The sequence below is a fragment of the Plecotus auritus genome (genome assembly GCF_963455305.1).
Source record: "Plecotus auritus genome assembly, chromosome: 2".
Lineage (NCBI taxonomy): Eukaryota > Metazoa > Chordata > Mammalia > Chiroptera > Vespertilionidae > Plecotus > Plecotus auritus.
Genome location: NC_137771.1, coordinates 185,407,666 through 185,429,156, shown reverse-complemented (window position 1 = coordinate 185,429,156; position 21,491 = coordinate 185,407,666). Strand labels below are relative to the sequence as shown.

General features: G+C 44.8%; 1 protein-coding gene across 7 annotated transcripts in view; it reads right to left on the bottom strand.

The window, feature by feature from the left end:
* Window positions 1–21,491, bottom strand: part of ABCC5 (ATP binding cassette subfamily C member 5) — a 95,453-nt gene that overhangs the window by 57,436 nt on the left and 16,526 nt on the right. For 4 of the 7 annotated variants that reach the window (XM_080657881.1, XM_080657883.1, XM_080657884.1 and 1 more), the window contains 3 exons: window positions 5,542–5,699; window positions 5,198–5,353; window positions 4,383–4,530 (listed from right to left, as the gene is read on the bottom strand). In XM_080657881.1, the coding sequence (XP_080514007.1) occupies window positions 4,383–4,530; window positions 5,198–5,353; window positions 5,542–5,699 (462 nt within the window). Of the gene's footprint in view, window positions 1–381; window positions 2,036–2,062; window positions 2,252–4,382; window positions 4,531–5,197; window positions 5,354–5,541; window positions 5,700–21,491 lie in introns of those variants that run through there. The other 3 variants (XR_013960031.1, XR_013960032.1, XM_080657885.1) reach the window with 3 other exon arrangements.

Genomic DNA, 21,491 nt, shown 5'->3' with positions numbered 1-21,491 from the left:
CCTTTGTGGGGGGATCGTTTCAAACGTGCTTATTTGATAAAAAGGAACAGTGTACCTACAGTTGGACTGGGGAAGAGTGAGAAGTGCATTTGCAAAACATTCCTGAAAATAAACATCCGCAGTTTAATAGCACAGTAGGGAGCAAACAAAGCAGACTTTCACAAATCCAAAGACCCTCCCGCGGGCCCTCCCCGCTCCCCGCTCCCTCCCGAAAACAAAAACATGTTACCTCAGGTAGCACATGTCTAACACCACCTGCAGTGAGGAAGGCAGCCAGTCCCCAAGGACCACCGAGTGCCACCTCCAGCTCTGAGGTCCTGCAACGCCGGAGCACACACTCACACAAGGCACATTCAGCAACAGGATTAAATACCAGGAAGTGGGAGGTAATGTACTTTTATTGAAAAAGGAAAAAAAAAAAGTACCATCTTCAAAGAGCATCTCACAGACACTGTACAACAGGAGGAGCATTGCGGTAACATACATGGGAACATACAGAGTCGAGGTATACAAGGCTAGCCATCTAACAGGTCATCTGGCCACTGGCCGTTGTTTTAGCCACACACGGTGGAAATACAGAATAGAACCATTATCTGTTTCCAGAGTCCGGAGTAGTACATCAAGCTGACAGCACTTAATCGGTCAGTGCTCCTGACGCTGCAGGGAGTCTGCAATGGAGTAGATTCTCCAGGAATAAAGACTTTGCTGCTAAGGAAAGAGAATTAAAACAAAACAAAGCCCCAACCTCCCCAAAGAGGTAACTCTACTTAAAATCACTGACACTATTGGTTCGCTAGGCTAATGAGGAATGACTTACTGCTCAGGACAGAATACAAAAATCTAGGCCTCAAGGAAAAACGGGTGGCATCCTTCAGTCTTTTCAAATCCTTGCAGCTAAAATTAATCTTGCCCAAAATGAAACAAAACAAAGCCACAACAAAAGAAAGCCAAACCAATCCCCCACCCAGAAGGACGGGGAAAAAAATGAACAAGAAACCCAGCCACCCGCCTGCCCCAGATCCTCCCAACGAAGCGGGCTCTAGCTGGAAACCAGCTCTGAACGACAGACAAAAATGGAGGCCAGGCACAACTGTCCTGAGAGGCTAACGCTGATCCCAGAACCCAGACTCTCTCCGGGTTAATTGGCATTTCTCATTTTTCCTGAGAGGAAAATAATACCAGATGTCCACTAGATCCTACGAGATCCCCACCAATCAGATTTACGTCAAGTCTCAGTGAATAACCTGATTTAATAAGTAGGAGATTTCAGATTGCAAGAACTATCGTATTCCACCTTTCCCCTCCCTCATTTTTAGGTTTATATCCATTGTGTGGGTCACCACTGCATACAGCTGGTTTGTTGGTTTACTAGCAAGAAGATTGGCTTCTTTTCCAGTATGCAATCCAAAATGTGGAACTGAGTCGCTGAGTGGCACGGTCAGAACCCCATTTTCCTCACGTGAAGCAACTCAGCAAGATGGCGATGCAGTAAAGCATTTTCTCATACACCTCGGCACCCGAAGGAACAGTCTCCAAAGGAAGGCGTGAAAAGACAGCAGGTTGTAGTTTGGGGTTCTTTCTTTCCCATACCTTTAGAGTGCCATTTTTCAGCACCGGTAATAGCGTAAGGACCTCCCACAGGGGAGGAGCCGGGGAAGGTAAAAGACATAATGAATGCTTACACTATGCCAAGCTTTCAAAGGGGGAGGGGAGGAGAGGAAACAGCAGAGCAGATTAAAGCATTTCCAACAATACGGTTTTTAAAAAACAGTTACATTTCAAACCATTTTGTATGGGATAAAGAAAAAAAAAGTTTTTCATGGCAAATCCAACCAAAATTATGTTTAAAAAAGTTACAAATTTATCATGTAAATTTAAACAAACTGGGAGAAAATGTGAGACTGTCAGCAGAGCTGTCTGGCTGTGGAAAACATTCCCAGTGAATAAACATTACCTTACCTGAACTCTTGGCGAGAGATTCTGCCCAGCTTGACTCTCTCATTCTGACCGCAGAATACAGCCAATCCTGAAAATTCTAAAGAACAGCTTCTGTCACTGGTTCCACTACAGAGAGACTCCCCCCAAATCCAGATTCTGACAGCACCAAGCAAGCTGCAGCTGGAGAGAGGTCGGAAGGGTGGAAAACTTACCTCTCTAGAGGCTTTTCACTGTCCTTTCCCCAAAAGGCCCTTGAGCTGAGTTAGCATTCACCAAGAGATAGCTCTGCAGGAGGTAGCCTTCTCTTGCAGATCTACAGGGAGGATGCTAATTCTTTACACACGCATCATAGGTCAGGCCTGGTCTTTTAAGCTCTTACTCCAAGAAGGCCACACAAATCAGCTCTGTAAATTCAGCCATTTGGCCCCTCATCTTAGGTGGGGGCCACATCCTTATAGATTCTGGTATTCCATTAACGTTATGGCAACCCTTGGACACACCCTGCACAGAGTGCTGGTCCACGGGCATCACTGAATCCTTGGATCACCTTGATCACAGATGTCCAGCCCTGGCTGGCCAGCAGTTTAAAAACAAAACGCAATAACTTGATTGTGTTTCACCTGCTTTGCATATGGCCAGCAAGGGTCAGTGAGGCCCGAGGGGAGATAAGAAATATGCCATATTTGGGGAGCAGGTTCTTATGTAGATTTCTGTAAGAACAGACTAAGCCAGTTGGAAAGTTGTGCCATATTAGCAAATATGCAAAAATCTAAAACAGATGTTCCTCAAAAGGATTTAAGCGTGGTTGGTACTAATCTCAAAGCCAGCCTGTTTCTTCAATTTCCAATTGAAAAGAAAGTTATTAGAATCGGAGCTCAAAAAAAAAAGAAGTTTGCATTGTTTACAATTTTAAATCTTTTTGTCAATGAGAGAGACTGTGGACGGGGACCACTGCTTTCTCAACTGTTCTAGGATGAATCCCATGAACTAATACAGGCCTTATGGTGCTCTTCCCCAAGGGTAGAGAGAAGGAAAAGCATGCTGCTTTTTTCCTATTTAAGGAAGACTCTCCCAGCTTTCCCTGGCACCTAGGAGAATTTACTAAAGATTAGTGTTTCAGTGAGCTGTGCTTTGAAAGAGAGATTAAGGAATACTCAGATGCTCAAGGGAGTGACTGTAGGCTCTCAAAGTGAACATGCATAGGTAATTTTTTTCCCCAAGTAAAAAGTGAAAATCCCAACCATTCATGGAATAATAGTTTTTGGTGAGAGGAGCCAAAGAAGTTCTTGCATTGGCCAAATGTAATCAATAAAGCCTGTATAGCGTGCTACCCAGTTGAAAGAATTCTATGAAGGATCAGAGCAGCCACCAGCCCTGTAGTGAAACAATGACAGAAGCTCTTCTTGGGGGAAGATGGCCCTACGAAAATGTTTGCCATTCTGGTCAATAACATAATATTCAGTTACACAGTCCCTCTTACTTAAAACTTACACAAAAATGTGTTAGTTGGTCAATAAATGGAGAAACCCAATACCAGAAAAGTAGTGTTTTTTGCTTCAGACAAGAGGTCAAAACTTTTTTTTAAAAAAGGCATCAAACATTTTTTTTTAAAAAGCAGAAAAACTGTAAATTAGCTTTACCTAATCACCATGCATCTTAGGCACATACTTACCCAACCCATGAACCTCCAGCTTACCCACACATGGGAAATGCACAGTATAGTAGCACTACTGCTCCGATGCCTCAAGGCAAATATGTAGAGAATAGATTTAATCAAAGGCTCAAGTGTAAGGCAGCACAGCAGGTGTAAGAAACAGGTGTCCAGGAGACAGGTGAACGTCACTCTTACCTACTCTGCTTCAGTACACACTAGGAAAAAACCACGGTTGCCACCCCAACATTTGCCGCACAGTTTACAATACAGACCAAACTGAGAATGGACTCCAGGTTACATTCTAAAAACCTCAACAGTCCTCTAGTTTCTTCAGGACTCATTTGCTACAGAACCATCAAACATGTGACAACTCTGCCTCCAGGTGTATGGTGTGTCACCGGCACTAGCTCAACAGCCTATGCCACACCAGGCTGCTCTCGCCCACACACAGCACTGAGAGACACACCTTCCCAAACCAAGACTGTCATTTCATGTTGACACACAGCAAAGGAGCACAGTCCTGTGCAGAGCCAGACTCATTCAGTTCCCCTCCGCCCCAGGAGAGCAAGCCAGTTCCGTTTCTTATCTGGCAACACGGCCCCCACATCCTTCCAGCTGCTGACAAGCCACTCACTCCAAAATCAAATGTTCCCTTTCCTTAGACCTGGAGGCATCTCTAAGGCTGCTAACTAGCCCAAAGGTGAGCACAACCCCTGCAACAGAACAAGAGTGTTAGAGCTGGCCATGGCCGGGCCCCTGGACACTGTCGGAAAGGATGGTTAGAACTTACTGGTCCACTGAAGCCAGCCAGCTGCGTGATCATCAGGCACACGATGGAGAGGATGAGCCTGGTGCGGCAGAAGATCCACACAACCCTTCGGAGGGAGGCAGCTTCTGGCCCAACTTCATTCAGCTCTTCTTGCCACAGTCTCTCTAGTCTTAACAAGGGCACATGTCCTCCGTTACACATCTCCCCAGGGAACATACACACCCTAGCTTCCCTCCTACCATCACTTTTTGTCTCCAGGCTTTGACACCACTCACAGGAGTCTTTCCTTTCCAAATTATGTACCTAGCCTTCACCTTCTGGAAAAAAATACCCTTCCTGGGTGCCTACATATTTACCCTGCACAGGGAGCCTCTCAGAAAATACAGATGAGAACAAAAGTCTTTCCTTCCACCCAGAAAGATTATCCCTGCATAGCCTTTGTGTGTGGATAAGAACTTCCTTCTCAAGGACCCCTAACCCTTTCTGAAGGATCCTATGGTAAGATGAAGAGTTGTAAACTAGATTTTAATCATGACAATCAGCTACCATAAAAATGTATTCTGTCACAAGGCAGCAACATAATCTCCCTGTAGACTCAGGAAGAGAAGCGGGGCTGAGAGAGAGAGAGAAAGCCTGTGGTTAAAACAGGATTAAAGGTCAAATAGGAGATAAAGCAGAAGAGCAAAGAGAAAGTCACCCCAGCTACCCTCCCTCCACCCACTAGCCCCGATCTTAAAAGGACAGAGCTGAGGACTTCACACTGCTGGACCCACACCCCTAGCTCAGGCCCTACGCATCCAGTATGTGGGTCACCGGGGTGGACCAGAGACGCCTACCTTCTGCAGTTCACATCAGAAGACTCGTACTTGGACAAAGACCACACGTTCTCCATGGAGAGCTCTCCCTTCTTGTGGGCCAGGCGGGCCAGGGGAGAAAGCCAGGAAAAAGTCATACAGGAGAAGAGCCCAGCATTGTCCACTGGGTGCTGGTGTCTAAGGAGAGAAAACCCAAAGCACAAAACTGTCAACACACACTGAGAGGCCAGCCGGCACTTATAATATGCTGTTTAGTAAACAGAGCTCCGGACTGAAAATGGGATCCCCAAGTGGTCTAACCTTCGCCCGCATTTTCAGCACTGCTTTTGGTGCTTCATGGAGAAGTCACCAGGAGAACCACTTACTTGGAAGTGGTCCGAATGGGCTTCAGAGCACTTAAGCCGTGATGGTACTTCCCCTTGGGATGTTCCTCATCCAGGATTCTGAGCTGAGAACGTGTGCAGACATCCAGGGAAAGGCCCTCAGCTCGGGCTGCGGTCTCCAAGGCATCTTGGCATTCCAACTGTTTGAGCAGACAGGGAGAGAAGACATCAGAGCGTCGGAACATAACAGATCAAACTGCAAGCCAGATTCATCTCAAATGAGACATTCCAAAGGTCAGTGGGTTAAACATCTTGCATGGTATGTACCTGTTTAGGAGCATTAAAAACCAGACACCTGAAACTTCTAAACTAATAGACTTCATTTTATTTTTCTGAGCACTTTTAGGTTCAGAAACATTGAGCAGAAAGTACAGAGCTCCCATGTACCGTCTCATCTGCCCTCTCTCCTTCCCATCCATTTCCCATTAGGAATATCTTGCATTAGTGTGGCTCCATGTGCTACTGATGAGCCAATACTGACACAATTACTCTGAACGGAAGCCCATAGTTTACATTAGAATTCACTCTTGGTGTTGTACGTTCTAAAATTTATATGTTTGTCACCAAAATGCTTTATCTTTCATTTCCCAATATGGGCTGAGAGACAATTACTTCACCAATAACAGCAAATTCTTTTGCCCATTTTCTATGACAAAAAATTAAAGATCACCCCCAATTAGGCAGCCCCATCACGCAGGAAGAAGATGTACACATGCTTCCTGTCCTTCCCTCTTATCAGCAACAGGGAGAGCAGAACAGGGTTTTCGCCCTGGCTGCATAGCTAAAGAGCTCCATACCCAAATTTCTGCAGCATGAAGCTCAGGGTCCCATGAGTTGAAATACAAAGTTATACATATTTGCTATAAAACTTATAAATATCAATTAATCAGATGAACAGAAATGCATGAAATTCAATGTCTGACTGTGGGAGAAGAGGGTGGGCCAAGAATCTATCCCCATTTTCTCTAAAAGGAACAAAACCGCATGCCTTCCTGTTCTAGAATCAGAGCATTTTTCCTCAAGAGAGGATTCTATCATCCTTTTCTCACATCATCACAAATATTTCCCAAAATCGAGAGTTAAGGGCTGCAGCACCTAATACACTGCGCTTCACACAAAGTATTGTTACACTCCCAACTCCTTTCCACCCAGAGCAGATGCCAAGTATTAGCTGAACTGAAAGAGCCGAACTCATGCATAGGGATCATAGGCGTGGGTGCCTCAGTGGATTGTTCCTCAAATACAATAGCTTTAATTCACAGGCGAGGTGCTGCTGCTTAGTATCAGGAAACTACACAGCCCAGGCAAAAGGGAAGTACATTTTTTCCTTTGTCAAAGGCAAGGCAGGTCAATCTCAAGAGAGTAACAACACAATGACAAATGAGTCAACACCAAGAAAAGAATTAACTACTCTACCAAGTCCTTAGGCATAAGGTGAACACTTATTTAGTGGGTATGGACTATAGTACCTAATAATGAACGAAATAAAGGCTGCTAAGGTTCAAGTACCACAAGGGTGTTTCTTGGTTTGTTTTAAACCTTTCGGCTGCCCATAACCACAAGGGGAAGAAAAGAAAACAATGGATTGATAAAGAAGAAAGTTACACTAAAAATACAAACATAGGACCCACGGTGTGACTCAGTGGTTGAGTGGTGACCTATGAACCAGGAGGTCACGGTTTGATTCCCAGTCAGCGCACATGCCTGGGTTGCAGGCTCAATCCCCAGTGTGGGGCATGCAGGAGGCAGCCAATCAATGATTCTCTGTCATCACTGATGTTTCTATCTCTCTCTCCCTCTCCCTTCCTCTCTGAAATCAATTTTAAAAATATATTTTACTGAAAGATCAGTCGGGAGCCGAAAACCAGGTGACACAGGCTTTATTAGAGGAAAGACCTGCCGGGCTGTCTCGCAAAGGGAGAGCAGCAACCAGTGCAGAGGGGAGCACTCCTTTTGAGGGGAGGAATGGGAAGGAGTGGGGGCTTAGGGTACTCGGTGGGCGCTGATTGGTGGCTTAATGTATGGTCTATATAAGGTATATAGTTAGGCACTCAGGTACTTAGGGACAAGGGCTTAGGTGTTTGACAAGTGCTGATTGGTGATTTAATGTATAGTCCATATAAGGTACATGATTAGGCACTCAGGTACTTAGGAACAAGGGCTCAGTGGTCGGCAAACTCATTAGTCAGCAGAGCCAAATATCAACAGTACAACGATTGAAATTTCTTTTGAGAGCTGAAAACTGACTTCTGCGCAGGGGCCACGAAGTTTCAATAGCACTGTACGTCCACGCCCGCACGTGGTATTTTGTGGAAGAGCCACACTCAAGGGGCCAAAGAGCCGCATGTGGCTCGCGAGCCGCAGTTTGCCGACCACTGGCTTAGGGTATTTGACAGGTGCTGATTGGTGGCTTAATGTATAGTCCATATAAGGTACATGGTTAGGCACTCAGGCATTTCCGGGCTGCAGGTTATGTCATGTTTGCCGTTATTCCACCCACCAGTTGGGGGAAGGGAGGATCTATCATTTACCAAAAAAAACACACCTAATATATGAAAGTAGAAACTAGAAATATGTACAGAATAGGCACAAAATGTTACAAAGGCCAGCCTTATTTGGATATCCAAAGCTTCAGAAGATGACAAAAAATGAGAGTAAAGCCACTTCAAGTGCACATTGGATGGATATCTGCCAAAATGAACTATATGCTGTGCCATAAAGCAAACCTCAACCAATTCCAGAAGACTGACAATATATAGTGCATGGTCTCTGACTACTTGGGAACATCATTAAAATTTTATAACAAAGATAACAAGAAAATTTTTTTAATAGTCAAAAATTATGCAGTACAATTCCAAATAATATGAGTCAAAGATGACCTCAAATGAAAATTAGTAAAAGTCTGAGCTAACTGGTAAGAAATTATAACACATCAAAATTTGTGGGATGCTGCAGAGAGTGAAATTGTGAGTGCCTTAAAAGCATGTATTAGAAAAGAAGAGTGAAAAATCAAGAGAACCAAGATAGTGGCGTAAGTAAACACTGGTACTCAGTACTTGCCCCCTCCCACAACTGCATCAAAATTACAAGTAAAATACACAACCATCATTCAGAACCACCTGAAATCTGGCTGAATGAAAGTCCCACTACTAGAGAAGTAAAGAAAGTACATCGAGACTGGTAGGAGGGGCAGAGACGCAGAACAGGCTGGCCTGATACCCACATGTGCATTTTTTTAATTGGGTGGGGTATCTAGGCTGCGGAGACCCCCATGAGAAGCAAGGGGTCCCAGCCCCGCATTGGATCCCCAGCCCAGGGTTCCAAAGCTGGGAAGAGAAGTCCCTGTAACTTTGGGCTATAAAAACCAGGGGAAACTGGCTGAGTGACACGGAGGCTGCGGGAAACCCAGCAGTCCCTCTTAAAGGGCCGGTGCTTGAACTTAACTTGATCCCTCTGGGCTCCAGTGCTAGGATAGCAGCTTTGGGGGATCCAGGGACATATGGGGAGGAACTAGATTGTCTGGCATGGGGCAGGAACTTGGGGGGCACATTTCTCCCAGATGGGGGTGCTCACAGGGATCATTGTTCCTGTGCTGGGACCTCTCCCATCCCAGGGCTGACTGGCAGCCATATTTGAGTTTCCATCAGCATGACCCATACTGTTTGCTCCACCCTGGTGATTCCCTAAGACCCCATCCCATCCAATTTTCAGCCTCACCCAAGCTGTTTGCAGCAGCTTTTGCATATGAATGGACATCCTGGCTCAGACTTCAGACTTTTCTAAAATCTTTCAAACAAGCAGTAGCTGGCATCAGCATGCTCCAAAGCTATCAATAAGAGGCCCAAGACCTCACACTAGCACCAGCCTGCCTTGTTTCACAGCCTTGCCTCACCTCACCTGGGCACTTCCAAGCCCAATACAAATAGCAGCCATCTGTTGATCTCTCTGTAGCTCCTGCTGTGTCACCTCAGGCAGTGGCTGACTTTACACCTCCCAGGAGACCCCAGAGCCAGTGCATCCAGTGGACAGCTTCAGACCCTATCAGATTACAACTGAACACACCTACAGGTGACACACTCAAGGGGGCAGACTCAGTGAGCACCAAAGCCTACTGAAGCAAGTCCTGCACAGCAGCTCTTCCACTGTAGTCCCAGCTGGTCCTAAGAGTCAATTGGCCTGGAGGTCAATTCCTCCCAGTGATGTCAACAGCAGTCAAGGCTCAACTACAACAAGACTGTGCATACAGCCCACCTAGAGGGCCCAGCTCAGGTGACTGGGGAGGCTGAGCCACTGGGCTCTACAAGACACCAACTACACAAGGCCACTCTATCAATTCCAGGAGACACAGCAGCTCTACCTAATACATAGAAACAAACACAGGGAAGCAGTCACTTAACTGCAGTTTAAAATGGTTTTCCTTTTCATCAAAATCATTACAAATCATTCTCTGTTAATGCTGATTTGTGACAAGATTTTATAATTTCATCTTTGAAAATGTCTTTTCACACAGGTAAGAACTGCCAAATACTGAAAAGCAACCCATGAGTATATGACTTAAATTGAGCATATTTACCTCTTGGAAGGCATTATAGAATTCTATTAGATCTTTCTCTTGACATTTGCTTTTATCATGACACTAGCGGCCTGATGCGTGAATTCATACACATTGAAAATGAATTAATTAGAAGAAATATTTTAATATTGCTATTTGCCCTTTCTCTATAATAGAAGTGTCAGAGATGAAAGAAAATTAGTAAAATGTATATAAAAATAATATATAAATTTATTAATAAATAAACAATAACATGATATAACAACAACAAAGACATGATATAAAAACAAAAACATGAAATAAAAACAACATTGATACAAACAATGACTGATAAATTGATTAAACTTATTCTAATATCTCCCTGTATACCACGTTAAGAGTAAAAACACTGCCCTGACTGGTTTGGCTCAGTGGATAGAGCGTCGGCCTGTGGACTGATTCCAGTCAAAAGCATGTACCTTGATTGTGAACACATCCCCAGTAGGAGGTGTGCAGGAGGCAGCTGACTGATGTTTCTCTCTCATCGATGTTTCTAACTTTCTATCCCTCTCCCTTCCTCTCTGTAAAAAATCAATAAAATATATTTTTTTTAAAAAAAGAGTAAAAACACTTTCAGAGTGCTTGATTAATTTCCCTTGTGATGAAGTATTTACAACTTTAAGGTCACACACTCTTCAAACTTGAGGGAAAACAACACCTGAACTTGCTGTTTGCTCCACCCTGTTGATTCCCTGAGAGCCCTGCCCCACCCAATTTACAACCCCACCACAGCTGTGTGCAGAGGCTTTTGCATATGAATGGCCTGGCCCTTTGCAATCTAAACTTACCTAACAAACTGCAGCTGGGTCAGAGAGCCCAGAACTTCCAAAAGAAAGCCCAAGGCTCCACAGCAGCTTTCATTGCTTCACAGCTGGGCCTCATCTGGGCACCTCCAAATAACTGACCATGTCCGAATACGGGTTCAGGTAGGAATATTCCTACTCTGTCTAGAGTTTATTCTTGTGATTTATTAATAGTCATCACAAATGCTGGCATCATGGGAAACTGTCTTCGAATTAATTTAAATGGGAGGCCAATGTCAGACAGGGACAAATTAATTTTTAAATAAGAACAACCACTCCTTCCATAGATCCTGTTAATACTTCAGCTTCGATTATGTTAGGTCGTAATCTTTTGATAAAAAATCTAGTACCATTACAAAGACCCCATTTACTATTAAGATTTCTCAGTAGCATGATGATTGCATGGCATTCCTGAAGGAGTAATGCTATTAAGAAATTTGATGGGGATAGAAACCAAGATGGTGACATAGGTAAACACCTGAACTTGTTGCCTCGCACAACCACTTCAAAACTACAACTAAACGACAAAACGGACATCATCCAGAACCACAGGAAGGCTGGCAGAGTGGAAATTCTACAACAACAAGGAAAGAGAAAAGCACACTGAGACTCAGAGGCGGTGCGGAAGTAAAGTGCGGAGGTACAGAGGTGTGAGTGCGCAGGGAAAGGGCTGGCAACTGAGGATGTGGCTGTCTTTTTCAATCGGAAGGGAGACACAAGCTCCCGAATGCTCTGAACTCCAGTTCAAGACGAGACTCTGGGGACCCAGACTCATACAGGGAAAAACTGGACTGTCTGGCATCGGGCTGGAACATGAGGGCGGCTTTTTCTCAGAGGTGCTTGCAGCAATTACCATGGGACACTGAGACCCAGGGGCCTCTTAGGGCAGGGCTGACAGTCAGCCATTGCTGTTTGCTCCGCCCTGTTGATTCCCTGAAACCCCGCCCCACCCAATTTACAACCCCACCCCAGCTGTATGCAGAGGCTTTTGCATATGAATGGCCTGGCCCTTTGCAATCTAAAATTACCTAACAAACTGCAGCTGGGTCAGAGAGCCCCAGAACTTCCAAAAGAAGGCCCAAGGCTCCACAGCAGCTTGCACTGCTTCACAGCTGGGCCTCATCAGGGCACCTCCAAAACCCAAACAAAGAAGAAGAATCTGAACATCTCTCCGTAGCTCCTGCTGGGTGGCCTCAGGCAGAGGCTCAATTTGCACCTCCTTGGAGATCCAAGAGCCAGTGGTCAGAGTAGGACCATCCAGATTACAACTCCTCAGATCCATAAGGGACACACTCAGGGGGAAGACTCAGTGAGCACCAAAGCCCCACTGACGCAAGTCCTGACCCATAAGGGTGTCTCCAGCATAGAAGTTCTCCATTGTAGACACAACTGATCCTCACAGCCAATTGGCCTGGAGGTCAATTCCTCCCAGTGATACCAACAACAATCAAGGCTTAGCTACAACAAGACTGTGCACACAGCCTACAAAGGGGTGCACCAAGAGTGTCCACCTATGGTAATTGGGAGGCTGAGCCACTGGGCCCTATAGGACACCTAGCACACAAAGCCACTCTATCAACACAGGGAAGCAACCAAAATGCGGAGACAAAGAAACAGGTCACAAATGACAGAAATGGAGGAAAGCAAACTACTGGATATAGAGTTCAAAACCACAGTTACAAGGTTTTTCAAGAATTTTCTAGAAACCGCTGATAAATTTAGTGAATCCCTCGAGGATATGAAAAAGACCAACTAGAAATTAAGCATACACTGACTGAAATAAAGAATAATATACAGAGATCCAACAGCAGATTAGAGGATCGCAAGAATCAAGTCAAAGATCTGAAATACAAAGAAGCAAAAAACACCCAACAGGAAAAGGAAAAAGAAAAAAGAATCCAAAAATATGAAGATAGTGTAAGGAGCCTCTGGGACAACTTCAAGTGTACCAACATCTGAATTATGGGGGTGCCAGAAGAAGAGAGTGAGCAAGATATTGAAAACCTATTTGAAGAAATAATGACAGAAAACTTCCCCTACCTGGTGAAAGAAATAGACTTACAAGTCCAGGAAGCACAGAGAACCCTGAACAAAAGGAATCCAAAGAGGACCACACCAAGACACATCATAATTAAAATGCCAAGAGCAAAAGACAAAGAGAGAATATTAAAAGCAGCAAGAGAAAAACAGTTAGTTACCTACAAGGGAGTACCCATACGAATGTCAGCTGATTTCTCAACAGAAACTATGCAGGCCAGAAGGGAGTGGCAAGAAATTTTCAAAGTGATGAATAGCAAGAACCTACAACCAAGATTATTCTACCCAGCAAAGCTATCATTCAGAATTGAAGGGCAGATAAAGAGCTTCACAGATAAGAAAAAGCTAAAGGAGTTCATCACCACCAAACCAGTATTATATGAAATGCTGAAAGGTATTCTTTAAGAAGAGGAATAAGAAGAAAAAGGTAAAGATAAAAATTATGAACAAATACATATCTATCAACAAGTGAACCTAAAAATCAAGTGAATAAAAAATCTGATGAACAGAATAAACTGGTGAATATAACAGAATCAGGGGCATAGAAAGGGAGTGGACTGATAATTCTCGGGGGGAAAGGGATGTGGGGGGTGCAGGAAGAGACTGGACAAAAATCATACACCTATGGATGAGGACAGTGTGTGGGGGGTGGTAAGGGCAGAGGGTGGGATGGTAACCAGGTGGAGGGGAGCTATGGGGGGAAAAAAGAGGAACAACTGTAATAATCTGAACAATAAAGATTTATTTTAAAAAAAAAGGAATTTGATGGGAAAATTTTCTTTTTCAGCATATCATCCGTTGAACTGATGGAATCATCACTCAAATATGTGTGAAAATCTCCATGGAGTATATCCAAATTTTCTTCATTTAATTTTTGAACATGCTTATTTTTTGAACAAAAAAAGCACACATTTAAATATATTTTTAATATTATCTATAGATATACTATTTCCACAGGTAGCTTCAATAACAGATTGTTACAAATCATTTCACAGGGGATTTCAATATCCATTCCTAAATGAAAATTTCTATCAAGTTTGTCATCTCCAAGTTTTACTAATCATTTGCTATAAGCAGAATCCTCTGATCTCATATTTGTTTTAAGAGACAACTTTCTGAAACATCCCCAAACACTACAGTACTTTAAACTTGTTTGTACTATGGCTGATCGCATAGCATGCAGCACAACACTGAGACATTGTCGAAAATCCCCTCCGAGAAGGAGAACTTTCCCACCAAATGCAACATTCATATTCATAATTTCTCGTAGTAATCTGTCTATGGCATTTATAGCATGACTGGATGCCATAGTGCATTCATCAATAATGAGAAGTTGGGCCTTTTTAATGGGTTTACAACTTCACTCTTTATATCGAGTCTAGAAATTGAGGTTTCATTTAATGGAATTGGTAATTTATTGGTAATTGGGAATGAAAGGTTCTTCCACCAAGAAGTAAATTTGCAGCAATTCCTGTAGACACTGTGCGTAAAACAGTACCACCATGACCTCTAATATAATGTTTTAAAACTTTATAAAGATATGTTTTTCTACTACCACTTGGACCATCCAAGAAAAAGCATTTGGGGTGTACAGTTTGATCTTCGATGGCTGAAGTTATAGTCTGAAAGGCTGCCAACTGTTCATCATTCAGAGAATTTATCAAAACCTCTGCCTATTGCCCTAGCTGGTTTGGCTCAGTGGATAGAGCGTCAGCCTGTGGACTGAAGGGTCCCAGGTTCGATTCCAGTCAAGGGCATGTACCTTGGTTGCGGGCACATCCCCAGTAGGGGGTGTGCAGGGGGCAGCTGATCGATGTTTCTCTCTCATTGATGTTTCTAACTCTCTATCCCTCTCCTTTCCTCTCTGCAAAAAATCAATAAAATATATTTTTAAAAAAACCCCACAAACAAACAAAAAAAAACCCTCTGCCTATTGTCGCTCATACAATTCATCACATGTATTTGTATTCATTAATAAAGGATAATCTGGAAGTTTGAAATGGGAACATTTCATTCCATGCAATGTGAATAACTCTTGAATTTCATTAAGGGCATGCATTTCACAGTTCATACAGGCACCTTCTCTTCGGTGTAATTTCCAACAATCTTCAATAAAATGAGATTTATTCTCATCCCATAATTTGTCTGCATCAGAAGGACATCCAAACACGCATATACACTGAGTGGCCAGATTATTATGATCTCTGAATGCATAATAATCTGGCCACTCAGTATATATATTAGAGGCCCGGTGCATGAATTCGTTGCATGGGTGGGGTCCGGCCAGCCTGGCCAGGGGTAGGGGACATGGGCAGTTGGCTGGCCTGCCTGCTGGTCGAACTCCTGGTCAAGGGGACAATTTGCATATTAGCCTTTTATTATATAGGATATACACTTGAGTGGCCAGATTATTATGCGTTCAGAGATCATAATAATCTGGCCACTCAGTGTATATTGCCATAGTTGTTTGGGCATATTAAGGATGATCGCATCATCAATTGTCTTTCCAGATAGTGTCGTTGATTAAAAATCCTGATGTTTAGCAGCTTCATGAAATGTATCATAAATTACACCTCCTACAGTTCGCAGATCAGCAAAACTTATTGCACCTTTTACATGCAGAAGCAAAAGTCTAAGGTAATATCGTCTGGTTCTTTAAAGCTCACAGTGAACAGTCTACCTAATACTTTATTCCCACCCTTTTGCATTTTCTCCACGAGAATTATTAAACACACTAGAGGCCCAGTGCACGAAATTCGTGCATGGAGGGGGTTCCTCATCCCGGCCTGCACCCTCTCCAATCTGGGACCCCTCAGGGGATCTCTGACTGCCAGTTTAGGTGGGATCAGGCCTAAACCGGCAGTCGGACATTCCTTTCGCAATCCGGGATGACTGGCTCCTAACCACTCACCTGCCTGCCTGCCTGATCGCCCCAACCCCTCTGCCTGCTGACCTGATCGCCCCCACCTTGCCTCCCTGCCTGATCGCCCCTAACCTCTCTGCCTGCCTGCCTGACCACCCCTAACTGCTCTCCCCTGCCAGCCTGATCTCGCCCCCAACTGCCCTCCCCTGCCAGCCTGATCACCCCTAACTGCCTCTGCCTCAGCCCCCACCACCATGGCTTTGTCTGGAAGGAAGTTGGACGTCTGGAAGATGGCTGGTTGACCCAGTCTAATTAGCATATTACCCTTTTATTAGTATAGATAATGTTGTGGAATCTCCCAATAATAATAATTACACACGTCGGAATCTTCTCTATTCAATAAGAACCAAGCCATCAAAGTCGAGTTATGCCTTGCAGTCCTATCTATACTTTGGCAAAATCATCGGTAAGAAAATACAAATTCTGATCATTTGGCAAATTAATAGCTAATCTTGTGTGATTGCATGAGATTGGTCATGCATTTGCATTGCAAAAAGTCTCCATACAGCCTCAGGAGCGCTCACATACCTGGAGTCAATGAAGTCCTGTACTTCATCATGATTGATATTTTTTTCAGAAATTTGAATATTTGCACAATCATGCCCTTTATAGATGTATTTAAATAAATATTTGACACTTTTAATTGATGCACAGATTTCAATGTTTATATGACAGTTATATTTAAGGCACAAATACAGGTTATAAGGGGCAATCCAAGTGTTATCAACAACTTTATTTCCAGTAGACATGGTGCTACCAGATCTTCATTTGTATTTGGGATATCCATCAATATTTCCAATAGTTGCATTTGGAAATTCAGATATCCCTTTGAACATTTTCCATTTTCCATACATAGACTATGTGGATTTTGTATTCCACATAGCCCATGTACCATATTTGATTTTACAATCTGAAAAAGTTGAGAACACTGGTCTATATCTGGAATTTCTGCCTTAACTATACAGTCAATGTCATCTTCCGTTTGTAATTTGGATTCACTATTTAATATCAATAATATATGAACATGAGCAGTCTGTGTTTCTGAAATTCAATGACATGAATTTTAGCTATTACTTTGCCAAATAAATCGAATTTACATATATCATTTGGTCTTCAGACATATTCTGTCACCAATGCTGGCCAGGAGGAATTGGGCTCCCTCCACCCTCCTGTCAGGGTCCCTGGTGGGCCGATGGGAGATGGGGGGGGGGCGGCCAGGGAGAGGGACCTCGGGGGGCTGCTTTGCAGTCAGGGACATGGGCCCCCGAGGAGGAAGGAGGTGGGGAGGGCACAGGGCACCGGGAGGAAGAGCCGGTTCCTGGGCCAGCCCATCGTCTGCTGGCGACTCTGCTGGTGACGGGGGACTCTGCTGGCGACCTGGGGACACACATGCGACCCCCACTCAAGTCCCTGTGTCCAGCGGGAAGGGCACTTGCTCCCCAATGCCCCATCTTACAAATGCTGTGGTTGAACCAGAATATAAAAGTAGAAAGGCCAGTGCGGCCGAGCTGAATAAACCTCTGCGGGAGGCCACCAGTGGGTGATGGGGGGAGGGCAAGGGCACAGCAGCACCTGGTCGCCTCTCTCTGCCCACTGGCACCTGCCTTGGCTGGCTTGGTGTCGCCTGCTCGCAGGCCCCGCCCCCCGCCAACCGGCTTTTATTATATAGGATTACATTGCAGATTAATCATTTCTAATTGATAGTTGGGTGGAAGCTACTGAATGGCTGAATTAAATGGCTTTTTTTTATTGTGGCAAAATATATATAACATAAAATTTGCCATTTTTAAGTGTAAAATTATGTCACAAGGCAAGGGGACATCTATCTGCCCAGATTTCTCAGGTACTTCCCCCCCTAGAGACATCCCAAGTACAGATGCACATAAATCCCCTATAGATGTCACATTACTTACCTTGCTGGTGAGAGAGTGGGTGTTTAACATAAAACCGCAAGTATTAGAACATCAACTAGAGATGGAAACAGGTGGGAGCCATACCCCCTCAGGCAGAAGCACCAATGTGAAGGACTCGGGGTTTCTGGCTACAAATGCCCCGTGGTGGCTCTGCCAGCCTGGGCATTGCAGACGGAAACCCACCAGGGGATCACACCTGGCCCGGGGCTCCTGTGAAGTACCTGAGCCCTCACCACCAGCTGTCTCCACAGCCTGGCTCCCAGGTGGCCTCTCCTCCCTTCCTGCACTCGGTCCTGCTCTCAGATACAGTGCAGAGCCCACCTTTCCTTCACTCTGGGGCCGAAGGGCAGGCCTACGGCTCCTCTGCTCCCTCACCCTCTCTTCCTGAGGGCTGTGTGGCGCTCAGCCCTGCCCTGCCTGCATCTCCTGTTGTGAAAAACCTAACTCGGCCTATCTATCAGCAATGAGTGGCTGGCCCAGCTCATCCTTTCCAGAATCGTCCCCACACACCCAAGCCTGACTTGCAAACCAGGCCAAGATCTTGGGAGCCCAACTGCTAAGGAAATCAAACCCACCAGAACACAGTGGTGTGAAAGAAACTCAGTGGACCCCACTTGGATAACGCCTGGATGGCTCAAGCCCATCCCAACATACACAATGATGGCACGTGAACTCTGGAGCAGAGTTCTCCAGGCTCCAAAGCATCCAGTTTCTTTCTTTTTTTAAAGACAATTTATCTATCTATCTATCTATCTATCCTCCTCACTTGAGGAAATGCTTTGTTGATTTTATAGAGGAAGGGAGGAGAGAAACATCAACATGAGAGTGAAACATCGATTGGCTGCTTCCCACAACGCACCTCAACTCCAAGCAGGGATCAAATCCATAACCTGGGTATGTGCTCTGACCCGGAATCGAACCTGCCACCTTTTGGTGTACGGAACAACACTCCAACCGGGCCCCCTGGCCGGTTTCTTGCAAGAAACCTCAGTGGCTATCTAGGAGCTGTGCCCCTACCCCAGGGCAGAGGCTCTAGTGCCTGCAGCAGGAACCCACTCTCCAGGGCCTGTCCGAAGGCAGGCCAGGGGCTCTAGGTGGAGCATGAAGAGGCAGCTAGGGAAGCAGGGAGACTGAGAGCCAGCTCCCACATGGGGCTCCCCAGCACTGAGGTTTGTGGTGAGTGAGTATATGTAAGAGATAAACAACACAAACACATTATGAGGGGGAGACTAAAGCATTTTTGGTACATTCTTCCGAGAAACAAAGTGCAAAAGTAAAATAAAGACTACTAATAGCCATAAAAACAAACAAAAACCCCATGAACAAAAAAGTGAACAAACTTAACAGCAATGAAATCCTCTTATTGCGTAAGTTTGTTTCTTTGACTCTATGTAACAATGTCATGTTCTGCCATCCCCTGGGTAGTAAGTCACTTCCTGTATTGGAGAATGCCAAATTCAAAAGCTCAGTGGTTGGATGTCGACCTATGAACCCCTTTGATTCCCAGTCAGGGCACGTGCCTGGGTTGTGGGCTTGATCCCCAGTGTGGGGTGTGCAAGAGGCAGCCAATCAATGATTCTCACTCATCATTGATGTTCCTCTCCTTCTCTCTCTCTCTCGCCCCCCCCCCTCTTTCTCTCCCCCTCTCTTCCTCTCTAAAATTCAATAAAAAATATATATTTTCTAAAAAGTGCTTAGCCATGCTGAAACCGGTTTGGCTCAGTGGAAAGAGCGTCGGCCTGCGGACTGAAGGGTCCCGGGTTCGATTCCGGTCAAGGGCATGTACCTTGGTTGCGGGCACATCTCCAGTGGGAGGTGTGCAGGAGGCAGCTGATCGATGTTTCTCTCTCATCGATGTTTCTAGCTCTCTATCCCTCTCCCTTCCTCTCTGTAAAATATCATTAAAATATATTTAAAAAAAAACAAAAACAAAAAAAAAACGTTTAAAAAAAAAATAAAATAAATAAATAAATAAATAAAAAGTGCTTAGCCTGGAGATCCAAGATGGCGGCAGAGTAAGGTGGAAGTTACACTCACCTCCTCCCAGGTCCAAACTGGAATCACAGCTAAAATATAGAACAATCAACCTGAATAACCAACTGAAGACTGAATATAAGTCTTATAACCAAGAATTTACAAAAGAAACCACATGAAGGCTGGTAGGAAGGCGGAGAGGTAGAAAGGGCTGGCCCCACCCCCACATGTGACAGCTAAAAATACAGAGGGATATCTCAGCTGCAAAGGTCCTTGTGAGGAGCGTGGGATCTCAACTCCATGCCGGGCTCCCCAGACTAGAGTACCAGAGCCAGAAAGAAGCCCACAAACATCTGGCTGTGAAAATCAGCAAGGATTCTCAGGGAGAGACGAGTCTGCTCGAAACCCAGGCACCCTCTTAAAGGGCCAATGCACAAAATCTCCTTTGCAGCCACTCACCCTGGGCTCCAGCAGAGGGAGGATGGATTGGAGTGGACTGGCGTTCTGTGAGGACAGATTGGGTTGTGTGGCTCCAGGGAAAGAGCTGAAGGGGCAGCTGCCAGAGTCCCTGTGCTAAGTTTCTCTTCCACACACTCCATCTTACCTGAGTTGAGCACTCCCCTCCAAATGGCATCAGCCCAAATTCCCAACTCCCTGTCACCACCCTGCTGAGCTCACACCCTGCGAAGGAGTCAGCTTCCTGGGTCCACGGTGTAGACTTTCTTGGAGGGCTCTTGAGGGTGAATTCAGAGGTGTCAGAGACTGAGTTGTATACAGGCTTGGGGCAGGGGCCATCCCTCCCTCTGCAAGCACCTGACCCAGTGCAGCCCCCACATGGGAGATCCACCAGCCCCACTTTCCCAACTCCTAGTGGCCCCTACAGAGCAGTCAGCTGGCTGTGGCCAGCTTGGGCCCTTGGTACAGACTCTCTTGAAGGTCTCTCCAGAAGGGAGAGACTGAGTTGTGTGGCTCTGAGGTGGGGCCATTTTCTCTTGCACACTCGACTGGTGCTACCATTTCTATGCAGAGCTCTCCCTTCACAAGGCCAAATCTTGGGTGGTTTGAGCCTGATGAACTCTGCTGACTCCCTGAGACCCCACCCCACCACAAGGGCAACTTCCTTGTTTATAGCCAGATCTCATGACTATCATGTATCTGTAAAGGTAAACTGCTTCCTCAAAGTTGTCAGTTAGTTTATAACAAACTAGCATGGCATTTACTATGTGCCAGGCATTGTTTCCAATGCTTTATAGATACTAACTCACTTAATCCTCGTAAGGATCCTATGAAGCAGGTACTATTATTACTCCCATCTTACAGCTGAGGACACTGAGGCACACATGTTAAATAACAGCAGGGATTTGAATCCAGGCTCCACAGCTGAGGCTCCTAATCATTACGTTATGTGCCTTTAAAAGAAAAGGATAAGCAAACAAATCATGACTGTACACAATGACCTCATATGCACCCTTTTAAACAGCCCTCCTCTCTTCCCCGGGGTGAGTATCAGATTAAAGTAAACTATGACTCTCTATCTCTGACTCTCCTAACTAATCTCATTATAAGCAAATGGTAGTTTCCAGAGTCAAAGTCACAAGTACATAATTGGAACACTAGGATGTAAATGAACTATTTTTACTTAATTACAAAAATGTATTTCTGATTGTTTTTAAGCCAAAGTTGAGCAGAAG